Raw genomic sequence first — 22,182 nt, 5'->3', positions numbered from 1 at the left:
TCAGTCCTGTCCCATAGTTGTTTTCTCCAGCTCATGGCACTCACATAATCACAACTTGCAAAGCGATCCAGAGACGCTCTCTCAGGCTCCAAACCTCCAACACCCCAAGATGCTCTTGGGTTCTCACTGGGTCACATGGCCACCCCTGGACCAGCTGCTGTTAAGAGGTGGGCCAGCGCTGTGGCGTAGCAGGTGAGGCTGCCACCTGCGGTGCCAACGCACCCATGTGGGAGACCTGGAGAAGCTCCTGGCTCAGGGCTTTGGATCAGTGCAGCTCCAGCCATTGCGGCCATCTGGGGAGTGAACGTCTCTCTCTCTCTCTCTCTCCACCTCTGCCTCTTTGTGACTCTGCCTTTCAAATAAAATTAATTAATTTTTTTAAAAAAAAGAGGGCAAGAGGCCCAGCGATGGATCAGGCCTGGGCCTCCTGCTCCCTCCACAGCCAAGGAGCAGGCAGGACACTGACAGTCCTCCGGGATCCCGCAGGCTGGGCAGGAGCAGTCTCCCAAGAACGAGGGGCACTGTGAGTCGGGTTTCTCATGTATGAAGCAGCAATACTAACAGACAGCAAAGCCGAGCCTCCCCTTTGCCACAGTCCCTCTTTATGTCCAGAATAAAGTCACAACCAAAAGTAGAGGCCCCTTCCTCGCCCCAGGCCTCCCCGCTGGCTCCCTGCCCAGCCCAAACGGGCTCTCCCCCCGACTCACGCTGACAGCAGGCAGGGGGTCTCCTCCTCTCCCTGCAAGACCACCGCCCGGGGCCAGGGCCTCCTGCTCCTGCCCCATGAGGGGCCGCATGCTGCAGCCAAGGGCAGGGGTCAGGGGGTGGGGAGACACCAGCCAGGCCTTTGCGCAGGGGACTCTGCTGTTTGAGTGTGGGGTGGAGGAGGTGAGGGGCTCTCTCACTGGTTCATCCAACTATTGTCTCCTGAGCCTCCCCCCGCACTCACCCCTGGGAGTTCTTGGGGACACAGAAATGAATAAAATGAACCAGCTGTCTGCTCTCATGAGGCCTGGGCCAGGGTAGAGGGGCGCGGAACCGGCCTTTAGTGGGGAAAGGTGGACAATGAAGACAGGAGTGCCGCAGTAAACACCTAACCGCATTGTGGTGAGCGCCGTGAAGGCAAGGGGTAGGGACAGGGAATCATTGTCAGAGCCACCTCAGTCCCCGGGGGAGGGGCGGGGGGGGGAGGGTGCTCCAGGGGGAACCCCAGGGCCCCGAGGCGCTCGGCAATCCTGTGTAGATTGTGCAGAACCCTGAGGGTCTGAAGGCGGTGCTGAACATTTCTGTTTCTTACTTTGTGTTTGAGAGGGAGAGACAGACAGTGCTCCCATCCGCTGGTTCACCCCCCAAATGCCCACAACAGCCAGGCCTGGGCTGAGCTGAGGCCAGGAACTCAATCTGGGTCTCTCATATGGGTGGCAGGGACCCAAGGACTCGAGGTGTCCGTCCCCTGCAGCCACCCAGGAAGCTGGAATTGCAAGCAGAGCCAGGACTCAAACCCAGGCCCCAGTGTGGGACACAGGCATCTTAGCTGCGGGGGGAACACCTGCCCTACTCAGTTCTTACTTTAAGATCAACAAAAAGCCAGCAGAGGATCTTCTTCAAGGGGGCAGCCTTCCTGTGTGTTTTCGGTTCCCTGTGGCTGCTGGCAGAGACGGACTGGGGAACAGGGGAGTGGAGACCGACCAGCCTAGGGTGGCAAGGTGCTGAGACGAAGCAGAGGGCGGGGAGAAACATGGTGGAGGGCAAAGGCCCCTCCCTCCCGGGCGCACAGCTGGGGGTGAGGGGCCGAGACAAGGGGGTGTAGAGAATGCTCTAGGCTCCTGGCGTGGGCACTGGTGGCTGCTGGTGGTGTGTGCAGAGATGGGAAGATGCGTCAAGCTGGGTTGGCCGCCATGAGGGTCCGTCTGGATGCAGCTGCTTGTCTGAACCCAAGGGAGCTCAGCTCAGCCTGAGCCCTGGCGGCCCCTCCTCTTTTCTGCATTACCTCCTTCCACCCCACGCGTCACTGGCTCCCAGCCCATCTGATCCCCGCCTGGGGCCTGGCTCCCACTCCCGGTGGCTGGAGCTGTCATCTGCCTCGCTTGTCTCTTTCTGGAAGGAAGGTGTTAAAAAGGATCTCCTTTTTCCCGGGAGACCCCTAAGGGCAGAAGTTCCCTGGTCAGAGCAGGGGGTCCCTAAAGGCAGGGGCTGTGTCTTTCCCCAGAGACTGAAGCCCCTCTGGGACTGGAGCCAAGTCTGGTGCCCCCTCCCCTCTCCTCCAGGTTCCTGGTGCTCTAGAACTTTCCTTCCCACCAGCCCCCGGGGCGTAGGAAGTTACAGTCATGGACTGGGAGCCGGGATCAGGGAGGGGCCGCTCACCCTGCTCCTCCAGTCTGTGCCAGCCGTGAGAAAGTCCCTCCAGGTTCCCCTCCCAGCCTTCTCTTCCCGTTACCCAGGGCTTCCTTTCTCCGCAGTGCACCTGGGAGCCAAAGCACAGGGCCCCCCACCCCCCACCGTGCCCAAATTCTGGGACGTCACCCTGGGCACAGCCTCCTCTTGTCTGAAGCCCAGGCCTCTGGAAGCCCAGCCACGGCCACGGGAGAGGCTGAAACACCCTGGGTAGCAGAGGGCCCTGGGCCCGAGAGGCTGGACCAAGGGCGGCCAGAGAAGGTGGAAGCAAGGGGCATGCACAGAGCTCCACGGTCCCCACACTTGGGGGATGATAGAGGGGGCATCCTGGAGGAGGCTGCTTGGGGAAACTGAGGCAGAGACAACCCCCTTTGTCCCACCTCCTTCCGATCCCCCGCTGCCCACCCCTACCAAGAGAGAGAAGCACGGAGCTGAAAGAAAGGCGACATCGAGAGACTCAGGGCACAGCTGGGACCAGCGAGGACAAAGCCCAGGAGGAGGTCAGAGCCCAGAGGGGGCAGGAGAAAAGGGGAGGCACAGCCAGAGGAGGAGGGGGGAACAGGGAAGAAAGGGCCCCTGGAGCGGGGGTCGGAGGAGGGGCGGCCCTGTGACCCCAGCCCGGACAAAGAGCTGCCTGAGGAGCCGCAGGCACAAGATGGATGGGCCTGGGGCGGCCAGCTCCTTCGTGCAGGGGAATGAGAGGGAGCCGGCTCTGAGGAGGGGCCCGGGAGTCCCCTGCCCCTTGTTGGCTCCCCTGCCCTGCCTCTAGTGACCTTGGGAGTCCCCAGGGTGGGTCCAAGGGGGGAGGGGAGCTGAGTCCAACCAGGGCTTTCTCCCGGCTGGGCCAGTCCTACCTGAGCACCACAGGGCAGGGTGGAGGGCAGTGGGGACCCAGGGGTCCTCCCTGTGCAGGGTCAGTCCCTCAGGGACCAACAGGGTGCCCCCCACGCAAGGCCCAGGGAGGCCCAGCTGAGCCGGGTGTGAGGTGGCTGTTCTCACTCCCAAACAGGGGGCCCAGGCCAGGTCTCCCCGCCTCTCCCTGAGGCCAGGCACCACTCTCCTGACCCCTTGGCTTCCTCCTGCCCTGTCCCGCTTGGCGCTGCCAGTTGAGAAACCAGTTCTGGTCCTGCCCTGGATAAGGATCTCGGGGCTGGGCTCTTCCCAGGCAGCCGCAGAAACCTGGCAGGCAGACAGCACCCGCCCGCCGGGCCGCCGAGGCCTCCCCCCTGCAGGCGGCCCCTTCCTCCCCGCCTGGCCCAGGGCCCACGACCACCTTCCTTCAGGCCCAGCTGGCTCTGCGTGTCCTGTGTTGCTCTTCAGGCGGCGGGACCTCGGGGAGCCCCTTCCCCTCCTGTTCTGCCTGCAGCGCCTCCCAGGCCCCTAGCCTCGGAAGTGCACAGACCCTCTGCAGCGCTGCGCCCTGGGAAGTCTTCCTCACCCCCTGAGCGAGGCCAGGGCCCCTCCCCTGGCTTCTTCCTTGGGGCCCCCTCCCCACCCCAGCTCCCCCTTTCCCAGGATCATGTGCCTGAGCCGCCTCTGCCCCTTCCCCAGGACCCCCAACCCGCGGCTGCTCTATCACTTGCTCTCTCCCCCCACAGCAGGGTCAACCCCTTGCCCAGTGACCAGGCACCGAAGGGGGTTGGGTGAGATAGGGTTGACCCCACTTAACCCGGCCCCTGGTCCCCTCCTGAGTCATCCTTTACTCCCATGACATTTCGGTCTCTTTCTCATCTCATGCAGGGGTAGCTCCCTGGAAGGGCCTTTAAGGGTCATCCCCTCCGTGCTCCCCCTCCTCAGAGAAGCCTGCCTGACCCCTGTCCCTGCTGCCACCCCAGACACCACACCCATCCTTGTTCCTGTCCCAGCCTCTCCCTGCTGGATCCGCAGGGATCCAGCCACAGGCGGGGGTGAGCAGGGAGGACCCCACGGTGAGGAGGAGGGCAGTCCTGGAAGCCGCTGAGAGCTGGGGGCGTCTGGACTGGGCCTCGGCCGCCACCCCTGCCCCTTGAGGTGAACAGGTGTGTCAGGCCAGGCTGGGACCCAAGCTGGTGACTCAAGCCGGAGCAGCCCGCCAGCTGCACAGTCCCCGCAAGGAGCCCTCCCTTCCGGCCGCCCCAAGGTGGAATTTTAGAAGCTGGGAATTCTAGAACCAGAGAGCCAAGGGCCGCGATGAGGAGCCGGGGCAGGTGTGGGGACTGCAGGCTAAGGTTTCAGCAGGAGAGCGAGGGCAGGGCGATCCTGGGATCCTCAGAGGCCCAACCCAGCCCCTCAACTCCCCTCACTGAGCGGACCCAAGAGGAGCCAGGCCTAACCCCTCGCTGGGCCGTATCCGGGCACAGGAGTCCCTGCTGTTTTCACAGCCAGCTCTGCCGGGCTGGGTGCTGGGGAGTCCCCCGCTCCCGGCCACCAGCCTCTGGCCGTCCAAGGGCTGCCAGGGTCCCAGCTCCAGCCCTTTCCTCACGGCTACAAATGCAGGCTAAATCTTTCAGTGAGCACTTTCCTGCCATTGTCCTTCTGTTATCACCACCCTGGACTCAAATCAGCCAAGGAACTATGGAAACACAGAGGCAGAGATCTAAGGTCATAGTGCCCAGGACCCAGTCCCGGGGCAAGAACATGGCCCGTACGCGGCCGAGTCCCAGTGCCCACAGGGAAGGGGAGCATCCACCTGGCCACAACCCTCTCTCACTCCTTCCCAAGGTTTGCTCCCAGTTCCTCCGGGGAAGTCCTTCCTGAAGGCTAACTTAAGTACCTCCTGCTGTAGCTTCAGGCACACATGGGGAGGAAGTCCCAAGGACAGGCTCCTTTCTTCCAGGGGCTCCGGGACAGGGAGGGGGAAGCGCATGGGTTCCTAGATGGGGAAAAAACCCTCCTTGTCTCTCTCTCTCTCCTCTGCTCCTCCCCTCAATCTCTCTCCTTCCTCCTCTCCCCTTAGCCCCCCACTCAGCCCACAGCTCCTGGCTGGCCGCCAGCATTGTTCCTGCCTGGCTCCCCTCCACCTTCCCTCCCTGGCTGCCCCCAGCTCCCCCCGCGGAGAGGCAGGGCAGGAGAGGAGAGCTGTCTTGCCCCATCCTCGCCCCCTCAGCGCTCTGCCCCTCTGGTCCCCACGGACGGCCCCCACCCCGGCCAGGAAGGACAGGAGCTTGGGTTACCCAGGGCCCCGGTTATTCTCAGTGCCACCAGCTCTGGAGGTGGCTACACTTCCTCGCCCCCACCCAGCTCCCTGGAGGGACCCAGGTCCCTTCTAGATCCAGTCTGTCCCCTGCAGTTCACCCAGTGTCCTGAGTCTTCCCCTCACACACACTCCCAATCTGCCCCCCCCCCCCCGCCTCCCCGCAGAGCCCTGCCTGACTCAAGTCCCAGAAATGGGGTAGTTCGGGGCGCCTTGGGGTCCTGGCTCCACCTGGTGGCTTCTTAAGACATCGCACCCAGCGAAGGGGTTGGTGGTAGGCCCAGAGCCCGGCAGGACCTCAGGCAGACAGAAGCGCTCCTGCAGGCTGGCAGGCCTGCTGGCCCCAGACTGGACCCTGGGTCCCTCTCCTACTTGGCCAGAGGAGCGGCTGGTGGTGGAGAGCCCCTGCCTCTTCCTCCTCATTACCCCACAAGAGCCCTCAAGGCAGGGTTGCCCTCAGAATGAACTTCTAGACCAGAGAATTCTCTAGGAATAGCTCAGGGCGGGAGCCAGAGCTCTCCAGAGAGGACAAGAGGTGGACCTTAGGCTCCAGGTGGACCGCTTATGTCCAGATTGTTAGCGTCCTGGGGGTTGAAGAGACTGCCGAGGTCCTCGGGAAGAAATCCCACGAGTCCCCAGAGAGTGGCCATGGGTCCTGTGTTTGACGCCCTCCAGGGGCAGCGCACCCTCTCCCCCTGGTGGCAGCTCTCTGCACTACAGAAGCTGGAGCAGGCGCTGGCTCCCTGGCGGGCTGACACCCTGGCCCCTGCAGCCTCCGCTCACTGGGCCTGGGTCTGCTCCTGGACCCTCAGGAGAGGGCGCTGGGCCCTTTTACCCGAGAGCCCTTCAGACACTTAAGATGACCCTGCCCTGCGAGTTTATGATGTTTTCTCTCAGCGATGCGCCTCCACCACCCCCCGCCCCACCCACAGCCTGGGCCGCGGGGCTCGGCTCCTCCTGACCCCAAAATGCTGTCTCTTTGTTTTTCCTTCCACCCTCCTCCTTCCCTCCCCTCCCTCCTTCCTAACTTCCTTCCCCCCCCCTTCCTTTATTCTTTCCTTCTAATTTGAAAGGCAGAGTAACAGAGACAGGGGGAGGGAAAGAGAGGTCTTCCATCCGCTGGTTCACTCCCCAAATGGTCACAATGGCTGGAGCTGGGCTGATTCGAAGCCAGGAGCCAGGAGCTTCTTCCAGATCTCCCATGTGGTTGCAGGGGCCCAAGCAATTGGGTCATCTTCCGCTGTTTTCCCAGGTGCATTAGCTGGGAGCTGGATCAGAAATGGAGCGGGCCGGCGCTGTGGCTTAACAGGCTAATCCTCTGCCTTGTGGCGCCGGCACACCGGGTTCTAGTCCCGGTTGAGGAGCCGGATTCTATCCCGGTTGCCCCTCTTCCAGGCCAGCTCTCTGCTATGGCCCGGGAAGGCAGTGAAGGATGGCCCAAGTCCTTGAGAAGCACCTGGCTCCTGGCTTCGGATCAGCGAGATGTGCCAGCCGCAGCGGCCATTGGAGGGTGAACCAACGGCAAAAAGGAAGATCTTTCTCTCTTTCTCTCTCTCTCTCACTATCCACTCTGCCTGTCAAAAGAAGAAAAAGAAAAGAAAGAAAGAAAGAAATGGAGCAGCTGGGACTCGAACCAGCCCCCATATGGGACACTGGCACCACAGGCAGTAAGTTTACTCACTATGCCACAGCACTGATTCCCATGATCCCTCGTTTTTAAACTTACCTATCTATTTATCTACCTATTTAATTTATTTGAAACCCAAAGTGACAGAGATAGAGGCTAATCCCTTAAACACCTACAGTGGCTGGGACTGGGCCATGCTGAAGCCATGAGCTGGGACCTGAATCCAGGTCTCACACATATGTGGCAAGAGCCCAAGTGCTTGAGCCACTGTCTGCTGCCTCCGATGGTGCAGGAAACCGAAGTCAGGAGCAGAGCCAAAGCTTGACCCCAGGCACTCTGATGTAAGTGGGCTCCCCAAAAAGCCTCTGTAGTGCCGCTCTGAACACTCCTCTACTTTTTAAAGATTTATTTATTTGAAAGGCAGAGTTACAGAGACAGAAAGGGAAGGGTAGAAATAGATCTTCCATCTGCTGGTTCAATCCCCAAAAGTCTGCAACTGCTGGAGTTGGGCTGATCTGAAGCCAGGATCCAGAAGCTTCTTCTGGGTCTCCCTTGTGGGTGCAGGGGCCCAAGCACTTGGGCCATCCTCCACTGCTTTGCCAGGTGCATTAGCAGGGAGCTGGATTGGAAGTGGAGCAGCCAGGATGCAAGCTGGCGCCCACATGCCAGCACTGCAGGCACTGGCTTTACCCGCTCTGCCATGGTGCTGGCCCCTGTTTATTTTTAAATATTTATTTATTTATTTGAAAGTCAAAGTTACAGAGAGAAAGATTTTCCACCTGCTTGTTCACTCCCTAAACAGCTACAATGTTTGGGGCTGGGGCAGGCCAAAGCCAGGAACCCAGAATGCCATCCAAATCTTCCATGTGGGTGGCAGGGACCTAGGCACGTGGGCCATCTTCTGCTGCTTTGCCAGATGCATTAGCTGAGATCTGGATCAGAAGTGGAACAGCTGGAACTCAAGCCAGTGCCCATATGGTATGCCAGTGCTGCAGGTGGCAGCTTAACCCGCTGTGCCACAGCACCAGCCCTGTGACCACTGTTTAAACTAGGGTGGCATCACCCAATGAAGTCAAAGATGTGCATTGTTCCCTATAACCAGAGCTCCTCTCCTAGCGTGCCCAAGAGTACAGCAGGCACCTGTGCACCGGACACACAAGTGAGAATGTTGGCAGCAGCACGGGTGGTCATGATCCACACACACACACACACACATGCACACGCACACACTCACAGGGTGAACATTTTGTGCTCTCATGAGGTAGATGTTACCGTCCCATTTCCTAAAGAAGCTGAGACTCAGATAGGTTAAATGCCTCACCAGAGCCTGTGCCCCTAACAGGAGTGTACGTGTGTGTGTGTGTGTCTGTGTCTGTGTCTCCTCCAGTGGGGTGCTCAGAGCCAGACTCAGCTCTGGGGATGTGATCAGACCAGCATGAGGCCGGCCACTCGGGCAGCAAACACCTAATGGGAGCCGAGAGCAGCAGCGCCTCCAGGGGCAGCCAAACACAGGCCTCGCCTTCAGCCCCCTCCCTGGCCGCCCAGCCCCAGCTGGTGTTCAGTTCTCTTCTACCCACCTCTCCCCAGAGCTGGGTGAGTGCGTGATGGTAGCTGAGGAAGAGGGGTTTTCAGCAGCGAGAGGAATCTGGGTCCAGAGTTGCTCGCCTCCTGGCTCCTAGAGGGCTAAGCAGGCCCTGTGCGAGAGACGACAGAGGTTCCCCTCTGAGCGCCCCAGCCCCCAGCATCTCCTTTCCCAGGAACCATGGAGCCTGAGTAGGACTGAGTTAGGTTCCAGATGTGCAATCGCGACGTGTTGCTGAGTGATTTCCCCAGACAGAAAACCAGGAATGATCATGGTGATACTATTACCTGCCTCACTACATAAATGTTAGGGTTTTTTTTTAAATCCCATTTTGGGGGGCCGGTGCTATGGTGTAGTGGGCTAAGCTTCTGCCTGAGGCACCAGTATTCCATATGGGTGTTGGTTCGAATCCCAGCTGCTCCACTTCTGATCCAGCTCTCTGACCTGGGAAAGCAGTAGAAGATGGCCCAAGTCCTTGGGCCCCTGCACCCACGTGGGAGACCCAAAAGAAGTTCCTGGCTCCTGCTTCATCTCAGCTCAGCTCATCCCTGGCTGTTGCAGTCATTTGGGAGTGAACCAGCAGAATGGAAGACCTCTCTCTCTCTCTCTCTCTGGCTCTACCCCTTTCTGTAACTCTGTCTTTCAAATAAATAAAATAAACTTAAGAAAAAAAAAAAAAAAAGACCGAGGACAGAACGCCCCAGGGCGACAGGCAGAGCCTGCTTCAGCGTGCTCTGGGGATGGCTGGCGAGCAGACCCTGTATCCACCACTGCAGTGTCGCTTGGCCCACCTGTCCAGGGGCCCACAGCCGTAAGAAGAGGGGCAGCCACAGGCCACACAGAGATGCCGGTGACTCTGTGGGACCACAGAGCAGGACAGGAGGTCACCTGGCAGCCCCTATGGGGGCCTCATTTTACTCCAAGTGCTTCATAAATTGGTTTTCTGTTTCCAATCTGGTAAGCATTGACGTTGGCCCCATCAGGCTGTGGGTGCCTGCTCCTTGCCTGGGACCCATGACCTCTGGCGGTGTCCAAGGGCCCAGAAGAGAAACTTTCCACCCCTTGCCCACCCCACCACTCAGGGGACACCCCCAAAGACCCAAGGGATCTCGGATATTCGGCATCCCTGTCCCAGAGACCCCTCCCCCGGCCTGCTTAGCCTTTATTCCACTTACCCTAGGTCCCACTGCGCCCTCGTGAGCACCCTGCTGCCTGGACTGCGGGATCCATGGAGGCCGTTTGGAGGGTTACGTCAGCCCATGGAAGGGAAATATTAGAACACAGGCTGACCCATCACCCACACTCAGCAAACTTGGACTTCCTGGGAGGGAGGGAAGCACTGCCTCTGGGACTTCTGGATTGCATCTTTATGCCACCAGGGGGTGCTCTCTGCCTAAAAAATCCCTGGAGCCGGTAAAAGATGGGGGCCCGACCCTGAGAACTGGGGTATAGGAACCAGATGTAGGAAGGAGGGGGTGAAAATGGAGAAAGCATTCCCAAGTCTGTTCCACGGTTCCCTTTGTCTGGTCTCTCCCGTTCCTGACAGGAGCTAGGCAATAGTGTGTGTGTGTGCGTGTGTGTGTCCCCAGTATCAGATCCTTTTGTCCCCCAGAAAGCCCCATCTCCCTCCAGGGTGAGCTTTTGCTATTTATGAAAAGTGTGGCCACGCCCTTTCAGCGGCCCTTGGAGTTTCGCCTTCTATGGATGAAGAAAGTAAATCTTAGAGGAGTTCGGAAACTACTGCTCTTTTGGGAGTGCTGAGTAACGGGAGGCTCGCACCCGGGCCTCGGCGGCTCCTCTGCGGGCTCAGTTCTGTGCCTCATCTGCTTTTCTGGGCGTTGTGATCCTTCCTCACCGCGCGCACCCGTCTGAGAGCCGCCCCCGTCGCATAGGGTTCCTTGCTGCAGGGTGTCTCCCGTGGTCCACCCTCAGGCTCCCCAGCACGCAGGGAGACAGCCCCGTGCCAAGGCTGAACTCTAAGGGGTTAAAGCCTGGACCCGCCCCTTTCCCGCCTGGCTGGCGGGAGTATGAATAGCCTCGCTCCCACTCCAGACTCTCAGTCGCTCGGGCTTCTCCCCGCCCCGCCCCGTCATTGTCCCCTCCGGGCGCCTTTTTTCTCTTCCGTCCTAAAGGCTCCGAGGGCCGCTCCCTTCTCCCGGTGCCCCGCGTCCGTCCACCCTCGGTGGGTCAGACGAGCAGGATGGAGGGCTGCATGGGAGAGGAGTCTTTTCAGATGTGGGAGCTCAACCGGCGCCTGGAGGCCTATCTGGCTCGGGTCAAGGCGCTCGAAGAGCAGAATGAGCTGCTCAGCGCGGAGCTCGGGGGGCTCCGGGCGCAGGCCGGGGACTCCTCCTGGCGGGCCCGCGCCGACGACGAACTGGCGGCCCTGCGCGCCCTCGTGGACCAGCGCTGGCGGGAGAAGCACGCGGCCGAGGTGGCGCGCGACAACCTGGCCGAAGAGCTGGAGGGTGTGGCCGGCCGGTGCCAGCAGCTGCGGCTGGCCCGGGAGCGCACGGCCGAGGAGGCAGCCCGCAGCCGGCGCGCCGTCGAGGCGGAGAAGTGCGCCCGGGGCTGGCTGACCAACCAGGCGGCCGAGCTGGAGCGCGAGCTGGAGGCTCTGCGCGCCGCACACGAGGAGGAGCGCGCCAGTTTGAACGCGCAGGCTGCCTGCGCCCCCCGGGGCCCCGCGCCGCCCCGCGCGCCCCCCGCGCCCGCGCCCGAGGTGGAGGAGCTGGCCCAGCGGCTGGGCGAGGCGTGGCGCGGGGCCGTGCGCGGCTACCAGGAGCGCGTGGCGCACATGGAGACATCGCTGGGCCAGGCGCGCGAGCGGCTGGGCCGCGCGGTGCAGGGCGCCCGCGAGAGCCGCCTGGAGCTGCAGCAGCTGCAGGCGGAGCGCGGCGGCCTCCAGGAGCGCAGGGCGGCGTTGGAGCAGAGGTTGGAGGGCCGCTGGCAGGAGCGGCTGCGCGCCACTGAGAACTTCCAGGTGAGAAGGTGGCAGACCTACGTATGCCAGGCTCCAGGAAGTCCCCAGGAGGCTCAGGCTCCTTCGGGGAAAGGAGTAGGGCATGAGTGACTGCCAAGTCGGGAGCCGAGCCACTTCTCAGAAAACTCGCACCTGGGGACAGCCCGTCTCGGTGGGCTGTCAGAGGCCTCTGCATATGCTTGCCTGGATAGGCAGGCAGGCCAGGACCCCAGGCAGCAGCCCCTTCCCTCCCCGAGGGCCCCTCGCTAGGTTGTGTGGTCGCTCAGCAGACGCAGGGCACACCCCCTCCGTGCACAAACCCCTGATTTGGCTCTCCGGGTTCCTGTGTACCCTCCTTTCCCTGCAGGAGGGCTGAGGGGCCTGGATCAGGGCCCAGCAGCCCCTCTCTCCTGTCTGGGCTCCTTGGCTCCTGGGAGCACATTCCGGAGGCTTGGGACAGCTGCTCCCCCTCACCCGGCACAGATGTGACCAGCAGCTGAGCAAACAGCCTGTTGCGTGGGCCAGACAGAGGTCTCGCCATGGCCACCCCCCCCCCCACCTCCTCTCAGAGGAGAAAGATTCCAGAACTTGTGGGAAGTGGAGGGGTGGGGGCCTGCTGATGGGCCCCAGGCTGTGCGGCTTGCAGGCCTGCAGGCTCCAGGCCTCCTGATTAATCGTTTTTCCTTCTGCCTCCACTTTTTTCTTCTCTTCTCTGTAACCCATCTCCTCTCCTCCCCTCCCTCACCTCCCCCTTCCTGTGGGAGTTGAGTTCCCAGCATGTGCTACCATTTAATCAGCCTCCTCAGAGGCTGCAGAGGAGGAGCCGGGCTGGGGGAGAGGGGGCCAGGAGAGGGGCTCAGCTCATCTCCACCAGCACAGCTGGGGTTCCCTGGGTGGGGGTGGGAGTGGGTTGGGGGAGGGGGACGGGGATCTGCGGTCGCTTCAGCAAACCAGAGAGCTGGAGACGCTGGGGCCGCTTCAGGGCTGGGGCCGCTGCGGGCGGGGGCTGCAGGTGAGTGGCCCGAGGCCCCCACCGTTCACTGTCTGCCTCTGGCTTGCTCCGCAGCTGGCCGTGGAGGCCCTGGAGCAGGAGAAGCAGGGCCTGCAGAGCCAGATCGCCCAGGTCCTGGAAGGTCGGCAGCAGCTGGCACACCTCAAGATGTCTCTCAGCCTGGAGGTGGCCACCTACAGGTACAGGTGGCCCCGGACCCACCCAGGCCCCCGGATGCCCATGCGCTTGCCAGGGCAGGGGCCCCTTTACTGAGGGGGACCCAAAGGCACGAGAGGGGGCAGCTCTGCCCTCCCTGGGTTCTGTGATTCGAGGCTGGTCACTTGCGTACCAGCACATGGCTCACCTGAGCCCACCTGCTCCTCGCTGGGTCCAGGACCAGAGAGTGGCCAGTGGCCGGCAAAGTGCCACAAGCAGAGTGAGATGGCCTCTGGAGACGGGGCTGGGCACCCAGGGGGCATCTGCCTGGGCCCTCACCTAGGGGCCGGCGATGCCAGTCTCTGTATGTGTGCGGACACCTAGGGAGCCTGTTCTTGGGCAGCCTGTTTGGAGACTTGCCCCCTCTCCGGGCTGCGGCCTTGTCTGGGAGCTAGGAGCTGGGCTAGGTGACTTCCGAGGCCTCTCCTAGCCTGAACTTCATGGAGCCTGACTCCTCTCCAGCCCCAGTGCCATTGGCCCTGCCCAGCCCTTCGCTGACCGCTGACCGCATTTCCTGTTGCCCCGGGGAAAGCTGAAACCCAGGACGGACATGCGCCCGTCTGAGCCCCCGGAAGGGGTTTTGCGCCTTGTGAAGGGCGGGGGCCCGGCTTAGGGGAAACCCCCTGCCAAGGCCTCTGCCCCCAGAGTCCATGGCAAAATAAAGGCAGGGGTGCTGGGGCGTGTCCGGGAGGGGAGGGGCGGCAGGTCCAGAAACAGGAGGCCAGTGAGGACCTGAGGAAGAGGAAGAGGAGGGAGGCGTGGCCCCGCGGCACTGCTGCTGCCCAGAGAGGACTGAGGTGAGGCAATGGCTTGGCCTCAAGGACCAGCCAGACCCAGAAGGCGGGACGGGTGGAGCCGACGGTCAGCATCAGGTGGGATTCGTTGGTCCCCTCCCCCAGGGCGGGCACAAAGACCTCACTGCCCTGGAGGGGCTTGGGATCCCGGGTGCTTAGAGACCCCCCCTGACCCCCGCGGAGGGGAGCCCCTTTGGAATTTCACTGCTGGCTTCTGAAGCATGAAAAGGATTTGGAGAGCGGGAGCTGAATTCATTTCCTTTTGTCTGTCACCAGCTCTGGGGGCTCCCCTCCGGAGGGGGAGGGGAAGGAAGCCCATCCCATGGGAACGGCTGAGAATTCCCACTTTCTCTGGGAAGCCCCCCTTCGCAGACCCTCCAGATGGCGGTGTGCACAAAGGCAGTCATTAGCATGAGAATGGACCCCTCCCCCCGCCCATGGCCCCAAGGATGAGGTCATCATCTTGCGGGTGCGGGTGCGTGGAGGGGGTGGGGAGTCCAGTCCCAGTGATCACTGCCTGTGGTTGTGGCACTGCGTCCAGCTGAGTGGAAATCTGCTTGTGTGAGGTCCCCTGTGTGTCCCAAATGTTTGTGTGACTCTGCGTGCCCAAGTGTGTGGCGCCCGTGGATGTGTGACCCTGAGTGCGGCTTTTGTGTGATAGTGGCCAAAACCCAGCGGGAGCTGGACAGGCCCAGCCGGCCAGCTCTGGCCCGCTGGCTCTGTGCCCACGGGCTCGGGGCAGAAGGCTGAGCTGGCTTCTCCTCCCTCATCCCAGGACGCTCCTGGAGGCTGAGAATTCCCGGCTTCAGACACCTGGCTGCCGTGCCAAGGCCTCCCTCGGCTTCCAGGGTAAGAAGGGCGGCTGGCTCCCTCGCAACGCTGACCCTCTTTGTTCTCATCCCAGACCTCCCTTTCCTGAGAGGCACTGATTTAGGCCTTAAGCCCTTGCCCCGGGCACTAGGGAGCGAGCATACCCTCTCTCTGCACCCCGCCTGGCCGGTGGGGGCCCCCTCGGTGCCAGGACAGACTGATGCTGTTTCTTTCCTCTCTGCCTTTCCAGACCCAAAGCTGGACCTGCGTTTCCCGGGGACTCCAGAGGGCCGACGTCTGGGACCTTTGCTCCCTGTCCTGAGCCCAACGCCCCTCCCCTCCCCTTTGCCTGACACCCTGGAGACACCTGTGCCAGCCTTTCTGAAGAGCCAGGAATTCCTCCAGCCCCGGGCCCCCACCTTGGCTAGCACCCCAATTCCCCCAACTCCCCAGCCTCCCATTGCTGCCTCTGATGTAGAGCTCAGGGCCCAGGATGCCCCTGTCTCCTTGCTCCCACCACAGGGGGGGAGGCAGCAGGCTGCAGAGCCCCTGTGGGCTGAAGCCAAGGTGGCCATCCCTGCCAGCATCCTGCCAGGACCCGAGGAGCCTGGGGGTGAACAGCGAGAGGCCACTTCCGGCCAAGCCCCTGAGGATCCTGGCCCCTTGGCCCCACCCCTCAGCCCTGACCACCCCAGTCCAGAAGCTAAAGACAGAGAGCCCAGTGGGTCTAGAGCGTCCAGCCCAGCCCAGGAGGAAGGTGAAGGGCAGATTGATGGGCTGGTGGAGGAGGCAGCAGCCGTGGAGGTCCGAGTGGTCAGCCAAGTGCAGCAGGCGGCACAGCCAGCAGGTGATCTGGACATGGAGGAAACCGAGGACTCTCAGGGTCCTTTGGGAGAAGAAACCCAGGAGGCTCTGGGAGAGGAGATCCCGCAGCCACTGGTGTCCCCAGGAGACCAGAGCCAGGAGGCCCCGGAGAAGGAGAATCAAGAATCGCTGGGGTCTTTGGGAGAAGAGAGCTCAGGCATGTTAGCAAGTGTAGAGACAGATAATCAGGAGCCGTTGCAGCCCATGGAAGAAAAGGACTTGGAGGTGGCCAGACCTCTGGGAGGGGAGGTCCCTGAGCTGCGGGAGCCTGGGGGGAGAGAGGACCCACGGGCACCGCAGTCCCTAGAAGAGGAGAGGCAAGAACGGGTGGTGCCCCTTGCAGGGGATCCTGAGACATTTCCAGGAAAGGAAGATGGAGAAGCAGTGACGTCTCCGGAAGAGGAGGATGCGGAGTCATTGGGAGCTCCAGAAGAGGAGAATCCGGAGCTGCATGGATCTCAAGAAGGAGAAGACCCCGAGCCACAGAGGCCTCCAGGAGAGGAGAGCCGGGGGTCCCTGGGGTCTTCTGAAGAGGAAGACCTAGAGGCGTTGAGGCCCCCACAAAAGGAGAACCAGGAGCCCCCGACGCCGGCAGAAGAGGAGGAGGAGCAAGAGACGGCGCCACCTGCGGCAAAGGTGGACCTGGAGCCACTGGGGTCTCCTGGCAAAGATCAGGAGGGAGTTAGACCTCCTGGAAGGGAGGATCAGGAGTTAGCCAAGTCGTTGGAAGAAGACAATGCGGGGGCAGTGAGCTCTGCAGGAGCAGAGGACCTGGGGCCGCTGACGTCTGCAGAGGGAGACCTGGAAATACTGAAATCCCTAGAAATGCAAGAGCCACAGTGGTGTCTAGAGGAAGTGGACCGAGGGATGACGACGCCTCTCGGGGAGGAGATCCAGGATCGCTCGGGCTCTCTGGAAGAGAACCAGGAGCCACTGCAAGCCCTGGAGGAAGGGCACCGGGAAGCTCTGGAGTCTCCGGGAGAATGCAGCCCAGAGAACCTAGGATCCCTGGAGGAGGAGGAAGACAAGGGCCGCCACAGGGATGCAGCAGAGGGAGAGGATGAGGAGCAGTCGCCGTGGCGCCTGGGAGAGCAGAGGCAGGAGCTGCCGTGGCCTGCAGATCCGCACACAGGGGAAGAGGAGGAGGAGGAGGAGGAGGGGGGGGGCCAGGGCCTGGGTCAGGAACGCCCGGGGAGGGCCTCGAGGGCAAGTGAGGAGGAGGCCGAGCTGGACCCCAGGCAGCCAGATGGCTGTGCCGGGAAGGAGGAGGAGGCAGTGCAGGGAGAGCTGCAGCTGGGTGCCAGGGGGACAGCCTGGGGGCCTCCCGGGAGCCCTGAGCCCAGAGAGCAGGGAGTCCCGGCTGTGGGAGCCAGTGAGAAGGAAGGCGCTGAGGGCCTGCAGGAGCCTGAGAGGCAACCAGAGCAGCCGGGAGCCCCAGACCTCCAAGCTCCCCAGGGGGTTCCAGAGGCGACAGAGCCCCTGTCGGAAGGGGAGGCTGCAGCTCCCGGGGGTGACCCAGTCTCCCCAGGGGTCACCTTGGCATCAGAGACAGCTGTGGGTGAGGCTGCTGTGGGAGCCACGGAGGACCCAGGCCATCTGGCCAGAGAGGTGATGCAGCCACTGTGTGGGGAGGCGGGTTGGGAGGTCAGGAGGGTTCAGGGCTTGGAAGGCCCCCGGGAGGACAAAGAGGAGGCTGATGTTTCAGAGGTAGAGCCTCCAGAAGCAGAGCCCCCACAGCCACCCGCAGGCAGGGAGGCCTCAGAGCCGGAGATGCCCTGGGGAGCAGGGGAGGGGTCCCCTGCTGAGACCCCAGGCCACACCGGAGGAGATGCTCCTGAATGCAGGCCCCTGGGGTCGGAAGCAGATGAGGACGACTCACAGCTGGTGCTGGGCGCCCCAAGCCCAAGACCCCCTGAGCCCAGGTCGCCCACCCCCACCCTGGGAGGTGCCCCTGAGCCCCAGCCCCAGGCTGAGGGGAGCCAGGAGGTCAGCTTCAGGCTGGAGGGCAGGGTTGAGGCCACAGGCCAGGTGGAAGGTGAGCAGGAGGAGCTGGGTTCTGGGGAGATCCCTGAGGGCCTCCAGGAGGAAGGGGAAGAGAGCAGAGAAGAAAGCGAGGCTGATGAGCTCGGGGAAACCCTTCCCGACTCCACTCCCCTGGGCCTCTACCTTGGATCCCCTGCCTCCCCAAGGTGGGACCGGGCTGGAGAGCAGAGGCCTTCCCCTCAAGGGGAAGCCCAAGAGGAAGGTTGGGATCCTGCTGGCCTAGCCTTGGAGAGCCTTGGGGCCCCACCCCAGGCAGAGGAGGAGGGAGAGGGGGACGAGGAGTGTGACAGGGACTCCGAGCTGTCAGAGGAATTTGAGGACCTGGGGACTGAGGCTTCCCTTCTTCCGGGGGCCCCCAGGCAGGCAGCAGAACCTCTGGGCCAGGTGCCCCAGCTGCTGGAGCCTGCAGCCTGGGACCGGGACGGGGAGTCTGATGGGTTTGCAGATGAAGAAGAGAGTGGGGAGGAGGGGGAGGAGGAGGAGGAGGAGAGGGAGCCAGGGGCTGCGCAGTGGGGGCCAGGGTCCTCTGCTGGCAGCCTCCAGAGAGGGGACTTCCTGGAGTCTGAGACCGTGGGTGTGAGTGTCCCCTGGGATGATGGCTCGCGGGGTGCGGTGGCCGATGCCCCCGTGACTGCCCTGGACACAGAGTCTCAGGACAGTGCCGAGCCTTCCGGCTCAGAGGAAGAGTCTGACTCTGTTCCTTTGGAGAGGGAGGACCAAGGCCCTGGCCCCATGGAGACCCCCAGGAGGGCGGAGGGCACAAGCCCGGGCACAGGGGACACCCTTGGGATCAATGGCCGGGGCCCCGACTTGCAGGAATCAGAGCATGTGAACGGGGGTGTGGTGAACGGGCTGCAGCAGCCTGAAGGGGTGGGGCAGGGGAAACTGGGGGCCCCTGATGGGGACCGGGGAAGCCCCTCAGCAGAGGAGGAGGGGGCTGCCTTGAAGACCCCATGGGCAGGGGTTCCCTTTCAGCTGGGTCCAAGCCCGTTCCTGAAGTTCACGCAGAGGGAAGGCGAAGGAGACTCCTGGTCCTCGGGGGAAGACTAGAAAAGCAGCCCTGGTCCCCATGGCAGAACCCAAGCCCTTGTGGCTCAGGGCGGCACCCTTAACTTATGATCTCCTGACCCCTGGTTTCTGTCCGAGAGGTCTGGCTGGCAAAGGTGAGACGGGGTTGGCCAAGGAGCCTGTTCCAAGAATGGAGGCCTTGGGGATAAGAGCCTCGGACCCTGCCAGGGGCCATCCTGCCTGCTCTGTCCCATAGGCTTCCGGCAGCAGAATCCCCATAGCACCAGACCCCTCTCCTCTGCACCCCACCAACTGGAAGAGGCCAGGGTGTCTCCTGCACCACCCGCCCCTGCAGCGGCAGCGCCCTCACTGGCTGTCTGGCTTGTGCCTCACGGAGGTGAAGGCTGCTCCTTTGTCTTCACCCCCTATCCTTGCCCTGCAGCTCATCCCGGCTTGAATAAAGGATGCCTCTGCCCACAGAGTCTGGCTTCGTCCTTTCCCTTTCCAGGGGGTCATCATGGAAGGGCAGAAGCCGAGAGAGTGGGTGGAGTGTGGGGAGGAGGTAGGAGAGCCAGCCTTGGGCAGGGGGAAGAGCCCCCCCCCCCACTTCCTGTGAGGCCCCTGTGGGGGGATGGAGGCTTGGGCACCCAGAGAGCTGGGGGCTGCTCTACGCCTGCCTGTGGGACACCAGTGCAGGTGACCTGGGTGCCTGAGAAGCCAGGCCAGTCATCATCTCGGCCCCCAGCACTGATTACAGGGATAAGCCCTTGGGGCCACCCCCTGCCCTTACATATCCGCCCCTGGCCCCTCAGTGCCGCCAGCATAATAAGCTCCCTTGTTCCCAAACCCAAACAGTTGTCTGCCTGTGATGTCTGCCTGGCTGGGTCAGAGATGGGTGAGGGGAGAGGGAGGCCTGTTTTGCCTTAATCTGGCTGTGTGGCCACAGGTCAGTGTGGAACCTCTCTGAACCACACAATGAGGGAAGCTGGGCCAGAGAGCTTGGGGGGACCTCCCAGGGTGGGGAGAGCAGGAGGAGGGTTAGGGGAGTTGAGGGCTGCAGCTTAGACCTCCAGCAGGACACTGTCAGGAGCTGAAACAGGAAGCAGGGAAGGGGGGGAGGTGCTGGACAGAAGCTGTCGGGGGGCAAGAACCAGCGGTTTGCTGCCAGTGACCCGGGCCCTTGGTCCCCCAACCCCACCCTCACTTCCCAGGAGTTCCCTGGGTCCCTCTGTAAGGTAGGGAGGGGACCAGGGATTCCTGGAATAGGTGGTGCCTGCAGGCCTTGAAGTCAGGGTACCTAAATAGAAACCACTCCTGAGCCCAGCTCCACAGGGAAGGAAGATCTGGCGACATCTCTAAATATCCCAGCTGGGGGTGGGCTGGGGACTGCCAAACAAATGTCCCACATTTGGAGACCATCCCAGGTCCGGGAGCAGCCTCTTCCTCCCCCTGTGCCCAAGGCTGGGGGCTGGGGAGGGGTGACAGGATGAAGTCCCAGCTCCTCCAGCCCCCATGGCTGTCCACTGGCCAGGGAGCGGTGGCGGGGCCTCCCAGCAGACACACTGCCTCTCTGCTCCTCCATCCGAGTCTCTGTTTGGGGGACACACCCCTCTGCCCTAGGGCCTAGGATCCTGTCCCTTCCACCCCACCCTCCTGGCAACAAAGGCCCACTCTCCTTCCTGTACCCAAGACCCTGTCTAATCCTGCCAGGCTGCCAGGCCTGGGGCCAGCACACTGGCCCCTGGGCAAGTGAGGCCCACTCCCCGCCCCTCGAATGGAACAGAGGCTCCCCCTGCTTGATGTCCCCGGGCCCTTGGGCACACTTCTTGAGCATGGGCTGAAGACAGAAGCTGAGCCAAGCAGCCCTTCCCTGGGAACCTGGTCCCTTATGAAGCTGCTCTAACTGGCCCTTGCTGCCAATCACCCCCAATAGGAGGAGGGGTGTAAGTCAGACAGGGGTAAGGACTTCCCTGAAGTAGGAGAAAGTGCTGGGCTGTCCATACAGCAAGAGAAATGAAGTCTGGATGGTAGCAAGGACATTTCCAGTGGTGATACGAGGGGTGACATTTGCCAACAGCCATTTCCTGAGCAACCTACTGTGTGCTGGCTGTTGCAGGCCCTGGGCATCCAGACAAACAGCATGGCTCCTTGCGCAGGAATCTTTGCCTCCTAACTGAATAAGGACTGCTGGGTGGAAATCGCATCTGAAAATGGCAATGTGCCTGACATTTCGGGAGCAAAGAGCAGGGCGCCTCACCTGCTGTGGGCTGGGGTGGGGTGGGGGATGGGAGTGGCGCTCGGGAAAGGCTGCTAAAGAACATGATGGATGACCAGGAGGGGCCGGCGGGGGGTGGGGGGTGGGGGGTGGGTGGAGGAGGCGGAAAAGCATTCCAGCCGGAGGGAACAGCCTGTGTGTGTCCCAAGGCAAGAGGAGAGAGTCTGGACTCTTGAGGGAGGGCAAGAAGGCCTGTGTGACTGGGAGCTGGGGGATGAGAAAGGAGAAAGTTCCCAAGGGGACCGAGGAGAGAGTTGGGAGTCTGGGCAGAGGCCTCGCCAGGACACAGGAAGCTGCTTCCCAAGGGAAGGAAGCGGGGAGGACTTCCAAGGAGAGGTGACTTGGCCAGGTTCGCGTTTGTGCACTGAGACAGGCAGCGCTCCCCGTGGTCCCAGTACCGGATGGTGGTGGCAGTGGGGATGGGGAGGCGGGCTGTAAGGGAAGCAGAGTCCCAGGACTCGGTGAGCCATCCTGGGAGACAGAGAGCGCAAGAAGTTTCCCGGCTGTTAGCCTGGGCAGCTGGGAGATGGAGACTGTGCAGGGGCGGAAGCCCTGGGGCAGGGTGGGCGAGCGGGCCTGGAGCTCGGGGGAGAGAGGCCCACTGGCCCAGAGATGACCCCGAAGAGAGCACATGGGATGAGGAGAGCCCGGGACAGGGCCCCTCTGGGGCTCCCAGCAGAGAGGAGCCGCTGGAGGACAGGCCTAAGGCAAGAGCAGGACCAGGGACTGGGATGTCTCCAGCAACCTGTCATGGCAGAAAGCCCCAGGAGAGCAGGACTTTTGTCCTGTTCATCCTCTGGAGTCTAGCACAGTGCCCCGGAGCCCAGGGGGTGTGCAATAGACTCCCACTGAATACGGAGGAAGTGTGCTCATAGGCTCCTACTGAATACAGAGGAAGTGACTGGAAGGTCAGGACCCACTTCTGAAGGTGGAGTCCCTGGGGATGGGTGGGGGGTGGGGAGGGAGCAGGAGGGGCAGCCTCCCCCTCCCGCCACTGCACACACACACACACAGGCGCAGGACGAGATGGGGGTTATTCTGGGGCCTCCTCTGGGTAAATATAGCCTTGGAACAGGGTGGGGCGGGGGGGGGGGGCGCCGGAGGTGGCTTCCCCGTTTTGTTTGGGACCTTCCCGTATAAGGCTGTGCTGGCTGAGGCGCCTGGGAGGTTGAGGTCAGGGGCTGAGCTCTCCATTCAGCCCAGCCTGAGGCTGGCCCTGTTGCTGCTGCTGCTACCGCCGCCGCTGCTGCCAAAGCCTTAGGGGAAATCAAAGGCCCCGGCTTTGGGCTTCAGCCAAGGGCGAGCGGAGGGCGGCCCCTCCTAAGGCTCCTGGCCTTCACGGCTGTGTGGGAGCCCAGCCCGGGTATGGGGGGAGGCTTCCAGGGTCCTCTCAGGAGGTGACAAGTGGGGGGCAGGATCTCACTCTCCTAGGGTAGCCTGCTGG

At 62.4% G+C, this 22,182-nt stretch overlaps 1 protein-coding gene and 1 long non-coding RNA gene across 3 annotated transcripts in view; one reads left to right on the top strand and one right to left on the bottom strand.

The window, feature by feature from the left end:
* Nucleotides 1–10,020, bottom strand: part of LOC133760283 (uncharacterized) — a 28,903-nt gene extending 18,883 nt beyond the window's left edge. For both annotated transcript variants that reach the window (XR_009865967.1, XR_009865968.1), the window contains exon 1: nt 9,951–10,020. This is a non-coding gene — a long non-coding RNA (uncharacterized LOC133760283). The remainder of the gene's footprint in view (nt 1–9,950) is intronic.
* Nucleotides 10,021–10,819: 799 nt separating this feature from the next.
* NES (nestin) lies at nt 10,820–18,937 on the top strand. The gene is made up of 4 exons (XM_062192509.1): nt 10,820–11,758; nt 12,804–12,928; nt 14,514–14,587; nt 14,799–18,937. Exons 1-4 carry the CDS (start codon nt 10,976–10,978, stop codon nt 18,503–18,505), a joined length of 4,689 nt encoding a protein of 1,562 aa, XP_062048493.1. The 5' UTR covers nt 10,820–10,975; the 3' UTR covers nt 18,506–18,937.
* Nucleotides 18,938–22,182: the final 3,245 nt, after the last annotated feature.

This window comes from Lepus europaeus, chromosome 5, assembly GCF_033115175.1.
Source record: "Lepus europaeus isolate LE1 chromosome 5, mLepTim1.pri, whole genome shotgun sequence".
Lineage (NCBI taxonomy): Eukaryota > Metazoa > Chordata > Mammalia > Lagomorpha > Leporidae > Lepus > Lepus europaeus.
This window is presented reverse-complemented; position numbering and strand designations above follow the sequence as displayed.